At 39.2% G+C, this 8,925-nt stretch overlaps 1 protein-coding gene across 3 annotated transcripts in view; it reads right to left on the bottom strand.

The window, feature by feature from the left end:
- The window catches only part of DMTF1 (cyclin D binding myb like transcription factor 1), a 44,148-nt gene that overhangs the window by 1,750 nt on the left and 33,473 nt on the right, over positions 1-8,925 (bottom strand). For 2 of the 3 annotated variants that reach the window (XM_021689818.2, XM_021689817.2), the window contains 6 exons: positions 8,469-8,620; positions 6,964-7,173; positions 4,049-4,134; positions 1,744-1,899; positions 868-1,242; positions 162-309 (listed from right to left, as the gene is read on the bottom strand). In XM_021689818.2, coding sequence (XP_021545493.1) covers positions 162-309; positions 868-1,242; positions 1,744-1,899; positions 4,049-4,134; positions 6,964-7,173; positions 8,469-8,620 — 1,127 coding nt within the window. The remainder of the gene's footprint in view (positions 1-161; positions 310-867; positions 1,243-1,743; positions 1,900-4,048; positions 4,135-6,963; positions 7,174-8,468; positions 8,621-8,925) is intronic. The other variant, XM_044920236.1, reaches the window with a different exon arrangement.

Below are 8,925 nucleotides of genomic sequence, written 5' to 3'. Positions count from 1 at the left end.
GTTAAGTAAGTTTACATGTATGTACTCTAATCCATGTCAAGAAGGTATAGTAAGTACTCGACCAAAGTGCAAAATCTTAACAAGATGACTACTGTTGGATCAAGTAGCCTGATGTTCCCCTTAAGATTTATCAGGCACATGATGGAGTTGTATCACAGTACCTGTTAGTGTTGTCAAAGGCAAGACAGATTCAGTATCTATAACATCAGATGCCTGGATAAAGCCATGTGGTGAAGGAACGATAAGTATGGTTTCATCATCAATGGCTGTTTGATCAACTTGTTCTTCTATGGTAGGAGACTCTAGATCCTAAACAGTAGCAATTAAAAAAAAAAAAAAAAAAAAAAAAAAGACATTCTGACTCCTATTTCTTAGTTTTCCTTAAGCTCCCAAACACGTTTAGGTTTAAAAGGACTTTATAGTCAAACATTATCCCATTTTATAAAGAAAAGAAAATTAAAGCCTAAAAATGGACAAAACAGAACTTAAAAGGAATTCAGTTCTAGGTCCCCTGAGCGTAGAAGAAACAGCGCTGTTACACTGGGGTAAGTAAGGCTGCTAAGCTGTACCACAAAGACCTACTACTAACCACTCTCCTGAAAATGGTTCCATAGGTCCCAACAAACAAATCTCAATCTATTGGAAGGGTACAGGGGGAAAAGTTTCGGTGCTAAGGCTGAGCAACACACTGCTGTCTCATCTTGTGAGGTCGCAGGTACAGTTTGCATTTGATTTTGTGTCCCGAGAAAAAGGGAAGTTGGTGGAGGACCCCCTCCCCCCCCATAAATTATTGCTAGGCTTTTTCCAAAATGAAGGTTAAAGGCTCAAGGCAAGAACCCAGAGGCTGTTCCCTTAATTGCAACTTACCTCAGTAACATAAGCACGGGCTAAAGGAGAAGATGACTCCTCTTGTTTAAGGTCGGTGTCAGAGATTCCTTCCGCTCTGACCATAACACTATTCATCAGTTCTGTGCTATTTTGGTCACTGAATTTGGATACATGAGCATCATTAAATGATGGCTCTACAGTAATCTTAGGCTGATGAATTTCATCTGGGAAAGTGTCTGCTTCTAGGGCATCTGGAGGCTCAGGAAAATCAGATGAGTGAATATCACTATCTACTGTCAGTTCTGCTTGGGATATGGAAGAAGTGATGTCTTCTGTGGCAACAGTCTGAATGATGACTCGTGGTGTGTGACACTGCACCGTGACGTTGTCACTTGTGTTTAACAAATGTTCTGGCTATAAAATGTCAAAGAAAATGATCAGTGGCAAAATGAGAAAGTCCCAACCAGACTTCAGTTATAGGCGACAACTACCATTTACAGGTGGCACCTGCCTGTCCGCACCCCTGCCCTCTCACCTCTGGAACTGCAGTGGTCTAGGACCGCCCCCCCCATCATTCCATCTCCTGTAAGGAGACACACAGGGGTAAGAGTTATACCCCAGTAAAGGCAGAGTAATGGTGTAAAATTATGCTCCTAAGACAACAGCAGTAGGAAAAATTGTTTAAATAAGTGGACTCTATTAGTTCTGGCTCTTAAACTTAGTATCATTTAATCCTGGTCCCTAACAGGTACTCCAATACTTAGACTACATAATCCATTTCTCCCCTAGACCTACTGTTATTATTGAAGACACATGGGTTCTCTCATAGTATTAAAAACAAAAAGCTTCTGGTGACACTTATCAGCCAGTCTTCTCTACAGAAACTAGAAAAATCAAGGAACTGATGGAACATACGGATAAAGCGTGAACAATGATCTGTTCAGGAGAAGCAGGTGCGGCAGCCGTCAGGGTTACTGTGGGACTAGCCGTCAGAGTGAGGGGAAGGCCTTGGCTTGAGCTTGTCTGAAGCAGGTAGGTGCCTGGAGTGCCAGTGGGCTGTAAATGGAAAGACTGAAGCAAAAAAATTAAGATCAACATAGGTGCAACAGACTGAGTAAATAAGCTTACTTAAGTCTAGCTTTATATCTGAAATGGAGTCTTTAATTTACTAGCCACAAATGTACTTCCCAATCCTGAAGGTGCCCTCAAGTAACAAAATGAAGGGTATAATACTGACTTGTCCTATGTCCTTACACTTGTCTTGGAGGTTTAACAGAGAACCTTGATCCTGCTCTTCACTCCCATGTATTTCTATGGTCTGGTCTTAGCCATTTATTTCAAGGCACCAAGACACGGTAGCATAAGCCACTGTGTCCAGTGCAGTAACCCGCACACAGTCTTCCTTCTTCCTTCACTGTCTGTCTAGCATGTAAAGAATTGGCACTCTCCCCACTTTTTAAAAGTTTCACATTTTTGAAAAGGTACTACAGAGTTTACTTGAACAGATTTTTTCCATAGTATAATTTTAGGAACTATTTTTTATACTAAGGCGAAATGTACAGAGATAGTGATTAGTGTTCTGAATGAAAAAGAGTAACTTTGAAAAGCTGGTTAACTGATAGTAAGTTTATCTTGATAGGTTTCACAGAACTGTCCCAAAACTATTCAACTTCTATGCTTGATAATTTGAGTTCGGAGGGAAAGTATTTACACTTAGAGGGTGATGTTGAAGTCCTAGAGCCTGTGGTCTTGTGTACTGAAGTTATAATAGCTCTCCTGGTATTAGCTCAATGAAAGTAAGTTTCCTTATTGCTAAAGCAGGCATAATAACTACCTCAGGGAAGGGGTTGTGGGCATTACAGATTATTACAAAATGGTGCCTGGCACACAGTAGGACTCAAGTAGGACTCGATTTCTTTCCTCCCTCCATAGAAGTAAAAGCTGATCATTTACAATTTATAATTAGTAAATTAGATGTGGTCAGACAATAAATACTTCATGTATTAAATATATGCATTTTATTTAAGTTCCTATAATGTTCATGATTTTTTGAAGCTGAGGCAATATCATCTTTTATTAATAAATTAGGACAGAAGTCTAAATATCTGTGACCCAAATAAGTAAAAACCTGAACACATACTCTAAATATATGTATGTATATTATTTGGCCAGGGGGCAGAGAGGAGGTGGCCAAAAAAAAAAAGTTTTCAACCTGTGACAAAGGGTTATATTACACATCCCTATTTTCGAGACCACAGGATTAGGAAGTGGAAGCTTAGGTTAAATAAATTGCTAGTAGAGGTTCCAAAGTTGTTCTAAAAGAGAACCTTTAGCCATGTCGACTATCCTCATGAGATTTGACTGTGCAGAGGATAAACTTTTGCCCTAATAGCCCTATGTTTTTCACAGCAAATAAAGCTTGACAGAATTTAAATAAAACCTACTTTATATTTTCTTCCTGAAAAATGAGCTAATTCTGGGTATTACCCATTTTAGAAAACAGGGTAAGAATGGAGACTTAAAGTTACCCTACTTCAGCCAAAAGAAACCCCATTCAAATTAGCCATCTTGGTCCTTAGCTCCCCCAAAACCTCTTAGCATAGGCAACCATTAATCTTTTTGTCTCTACAGAGTTGCCTATTTTAGACCCTTCAAATAAACGGGAATCAAACACTCTATGGTATTTTGTGGCTAGTTTCACTTAGCATAACATTTTCAAGGTTCACCCTTGGAGCATGTATTAGTACTTTGTTCTTTTTTACTGCTGAATGAATGAATTATTCAGAATCGATGGCTCAGATGTTAACTATACCGTTTCACCTTTAGAAGAACTGCAAGGTTCTTCCGTAAAGTGGCTACACCATTTAGGACTGGGACTTTTAAATTCTGTATCCCCAAGGGCCAGTGCAATGAACTTTTTGGTTATGGATGGCATTTGTTTATGACTCAATACAAACCCATAGCATGCACCCTCCTCATTAAGCCCTGTCACGTTCATATGTAAAAAGAGCACGTTATTGGTTTAAACCTCTACAGATGAAGAAAAAGTGGAATTCTGATTTATGTCCTCGTTTAACGATCTGGCCTCAAAAACATGGACAGAGCTGCACTGAATGCCAATCATGTTTTTATTTCATTTGTTTATATGGTAACAGTGCTAAAACCAGTGATTTTTCTTATGCATAAAATGCCAAGTTCTGTTTTGTGAAGTGTTACTCACTGGAAGAATCTCAAATGCCTGTAGTGTTCCACTGTTTAGTGTTATTGTTTCCGAGTCAACAGTAGCAGCAGGGGACTCTGTTGAAGCTGTGGTAGGAACAAGGACAACAAAATAAAACACGTAGTCTGATAGTGAGTAATTTGCCTGGAAACCTGAAGTCATTTAAATTTCTTACGAGAAGGAATCTAACAGATTTACCTGGGATGGCACAGGTTAGTGGTTAGCAAACTGTGGCTCATATCCAAATCCGGCCCACTACCAGTGTTTGTAAAAAGTAGTTATAGGAGCACGGCCACACCTATTTATTCTCCACAGTTGCTTCTGTACTTTACGGGCAGAGCTGACTGTTACAGAGACAGTATCTGCTAAGCCTTGGTAGAGATCACAAAATAGTTCTAGAAGTAAAAGGAATACCCTAAGACTAACAAGTCAACAGGAACTTGGTAAAAAATAAATTTTCCTGGACAATCTGATAAGCCGTATGGATTCCTGGAACGTTAGTCCCCAAAAACCAGGCTTCTGTTCCAGCAGCAGCACTCCCGAGCAAATAGCTTGCTTTGAACCTACTCATGTTCAGAGACTATGTGTCCTGCCTACCTCACGTAGTTGTTGGGAGGAACCACAAACATGAAATATAGTAGTATTTCAGGGGTGCCTGGGTGGCTCAGTTAAGCGTCTGCCTTCAGCTCAGGCCATGATCCCAGGGTCCTGGGATCGAGCCCCATGTCGGATTCCCTGCTCAGTGGGGAGTCTGCCCTCTGCGCAACTGCCCCCCACCCCGAGTTTGTGCTCTTTCTCTCTTAAATCTCTAAAAAAAAAAAAAGTTATTTCAGAAGAACACATTTGGGATCGTAGGTGTTCAGAATGGTTTGATCCCTATCCAGCTGAATTCCTGCGACCAGGTGAAATCTAGGTCTCCTACTCGTCCGCCATCTTGCTCCGCCCAGCCCAGAAGAACACATTTGGGAGACTGAACAGTGCTTTAGAGATCACACAGTATATAATCTCTTTATAGGTGTGTCAGTTGAGGCTTTAGACTTGAGCAGTGTTGGTTACACCTGATCAAGGTTATAAGGAATTAAGACTAGATGAAATGTGGATCTCTTGGTGCTTTCAATTGCACCTCTAGTTAAATCCATGTGAAAAAGGATTTGGAATCATCTTGTAATGTGTAGTGTTTATTCCGACTAAAATACTTCTCTGTTGGAAAGGAAATGAGACACCTTTCAAAAGAAATGCACCTGATTCATGTTACTATTTCTCTATTTGATGGAATCTTAAGATCATACCTAGAATAATTTAAAGTGATTCCAGATAAATAACCTTCATCATGGGTAAGCAAACTATGGGCAGGGACAAATGTGGCTCAAGACTAAGAATGGTTTTTACATTTTTAAAGGACTGTTTAAAAACCAGAAAATTCCACAAAGACTTATGTGGGCTGCTAAGTCTAACATGTTTATATTTACTATTCTGGCTTTAAAGTTTGCTAGTCTCTAACTCCTAACATAAAGGAAGAAACAATCATGAGATTTTAGCCTGAATGCAAAGAATAACTGATATGGTATAAAAGTCTTGGGCGCCTGGGTGACTCAGTTGGTTAAGTGACTGCCTTCGGCTCAGGCCATGATCCTGGAGTCCCGGGATCGAGTCCCGCATCGGGCTCCCTGCTCGGCAGGGAGTCTGCTTCTCCCTCTGACCCTCCCCCCTCTCATGTGCTCTCTCTCTCTCATTCTCTCTCTCAAATAAATAAATAAAATCTTAAAAAAAAAAAAAAAAACTCTTACCAACATTTCTTGCTGGAAGAAATACAATTATTCTACATATTTTAAAAAAGCCATCCTGTGAAAATTAAGGTACCAAATCTAAAATGTCTGCATTCCCAGTAAGTATAGTCACCACAATAGCCAAGGAGAGTTCTAACAATCTCTGTGCACAATCTATAACCAAGAGCTCTCATATTTATGGCGGACCAGTAATTTCAGTTGCTTTGTAATTCTTCAGGCTATAAAGTTAAATAAGCAGAGGGCTAAAGAAAAATTCTTCATGCATTATCACATTGGTAGAAAGCTAAAGCAAATACCCAAACTTAAATAAGAATTTTAAGATAGGCATGATTAGTTTAAAGGTCTCCAAGGTAATTTTGATAGTCACTGGATATATGGATATATATAGTGTCACCACAACCAATAGCCCAGTGATTCTCAAAAAGGTGAAAATCCTTAGATGTTTTTATTTGCCATAGTGATTAGGAAGTACTATTGCAAGGGACACTGAGCATCCTGCAATGTGTAGGACAGCCCTGCCAACAATGAATTATCTCACTCAAAATGCCAATAATCCCGATTGAGAATAACAAACAGCAACTGGTATACTCTTGGTAATGACCTTTCCATAGGCATAGCATTTAGGTAGACAAAAGAAATGAGAAAAAACTGAAGAATCATCTGGTTCTGAGAATTTTATTCTCCTTCCTTTTGTTACTCTATCATGGGAAAAAAGAACTATCAACTTGGCTTAGATTTCAGGAAATAATTTCCTCTCCCTGTAACAATTGTTCAGTTCTCAAAATCTCATTAAACACAAAAAATATCAGAGGCAAAGGAAAAAAAAAGGATAAACAAAAGAGTTCCCACAGGAAACTGGCTCTTTACTTCCTGAAGAAACTCTTCAATCTCACCAAACTCATTTCTTCTACACACGACTTCAAATCCACCCCCAATCTGTGTCTCTGGTGAATTGCTACAAATGATGTGCCACCTTAGGAACTCTATTTTGCTCAATTGTAAAATGCCTTAGAGTGCCTCTGTCAACTTGCACAAAATTCCTGCCAACATTCTAGAAGAATGAAAGGTGTTAGAGCCATTACTAAATCATACAGGTCCAATAGCAAGGAGTCTCCAATAAACACTTACAGACATGGGTGATCTGGACTGGAATCTGCAAGGCTGTCATGGGGCTTGGAGAGATGGCTGTACTGTCTTCCAAGCGGGCGACTCTGATCTGAACATGCTGTACACTGGAATTGGAATTACTGTTTGGAACTCCAGATCCTGATTTATTCTCCAAAAGCGTTGGGTTGTTTTTTTGATTCTCATGTAACTGTTTAAGACCTTTTATTAAGACTGAAGGGAGATGGGTAGACAAAAAGAACATTGATTCTCCGACAGACCACCATCTAAGCAGCAAGGGAGGTGGGGGTAAGGAGGGAAAGTATTTGGAATAAATAATTGTACACTGCATGTGAGAGCTCAGCAAAATAACAATAAAAATATTTTAAAGCTACAACCCGTCTGGAAATTTTTGGAAACATTATCCATCACAAGAAATTTAAAAAATTCCTAACATGTTATTCTTGCCACCTAAGATACATTAAAAAAATAGCCATTGTGAGGAACATGAAAATAAAACCTTCGCTATGTCCTAGGGCTTCAGGATAAAATTCTTACTATTTAGGAAGAATATTGTTAATGCAAAGTAGCTTATTTCCTTTTTTAAGTGAATAGTGTTCTTCTCCTCCACACACACCAAGTACTCAAGGACACCTGACTGTTTTAGTTTTACTCACAACTCCAGAGTAGCAGCTCATTTTTTCCAAACAGTAATATGCAACCACCTTGAATTCTTGTGCAGGAAAGTCAAATCTAGACTTGCCCCATTCCACTATTCATGATAAGCTATCAATACTCTCAGGTGATAACTGCAATCTGGGTGGGTTCATGTCACATTAGTATTCATTCACTCTTCCGGTTTTAACATTAGCTTTATAAATCTGTGACTATGTACTTAATTTTTAAAAAATCTTATTTTCATCAAGTCAAAGTTCTTCAGCATTTAATTTTCCGTGGGAAAAATGGAAGTTGGAGCACCACACTAAGGGGAATGAATTTGACTGCCTTAATTACATGGACCGTACAACGGAGTTTTGCACCTCGGTGCAAAGCAGGCTCTATGCCTCACGTTTAAGCAAACCCAGCTTAAGATCTCTATAGATTTATGTAATAAATGAATTATAGATTTATGGTCTTTATACTATAAAACCACCAAAGACAATCTTTAAATGACAAACCCAGTTAAAATACGTGAAATTATTCAACACATAGAAGTTGATTTAAACCTAAGTTTTCAGAAATTCATTTTGGTACACGATATGTAAAATCGTTTTCTTCAGTTGATATGAGAACAAGAATGTGTATAAACGGGTATATTTTTGTCTTAGGTGCTTTGAGAATTACACATCACATCAACTCCTCAAGGGAAGAAAAGACAGTTACCCAAAGAAACAGAGGAGATATTTAAGTGAAGATCTACTAAGATTCGTATCTCTTTAGCTGAGGCAAAGAATTTCTGACCTCTAAGTTTTGAGGAGTAAATATCTGGTAAGACAAGGGAAGGACTTAAGAAGCAAATAATACATTACCAGGGAATGAAACATCCTTATGATTTGCAATTTGCCTTTTGATGGTCCACCATTTACTTCGAAGCCATTGTGGTGAACGGACACTGCTCCATCCCTCCGCTAACAGATCCCAGTTGATGTCATTTTCATCAGCTACATCAAGCTCTGCTATCCTACAGGTTACAAAACAAACGTCTGTTAGAACCTGTTAATGGATTTCTCTGGAAGAACCCTCCTCTGACTACACATGATGGCACCGGCAATAAAGGGGACAGCAGCTTTTGTCACGGAAAAGCTACTGTTAATTGCATGGGAAAGAATTTCAAGGGTGCAGAACTGCTCCCAGAGCTGAGAGCTATGACTGAGCACTGGCAAAAGCCTTTTGTTAATGGTACAAGCAAGGGGCCAGACCGTAAACGGTCAGAAGCAGATGAAGCACTGTAAAGGCAAGGGAGTAGCTAAAGGTTAGAAGAGGGTA

The sequence above is a fragment of the Neomonachus schauinslandi genome, chromosome 12 (assembly GCF_002201575.2).
Source record: "Neomonachus schauinslandi chromosome 12, ASM220157v2, whole genome shotgun sequence".
Classification (NCBI taxonomy): domain Eukaryota; kingdom Metazoa; phylum Chordata; class Mammalia; order Carnivora; family Phocidae; genus Neomonachus; species Neomonachus schauinslandi.
The sequence above is the reverse complement of the archived record's forward strand: the minus strand, read 5'-3'. Positions and strand labels throughout refer to the sequence as shown.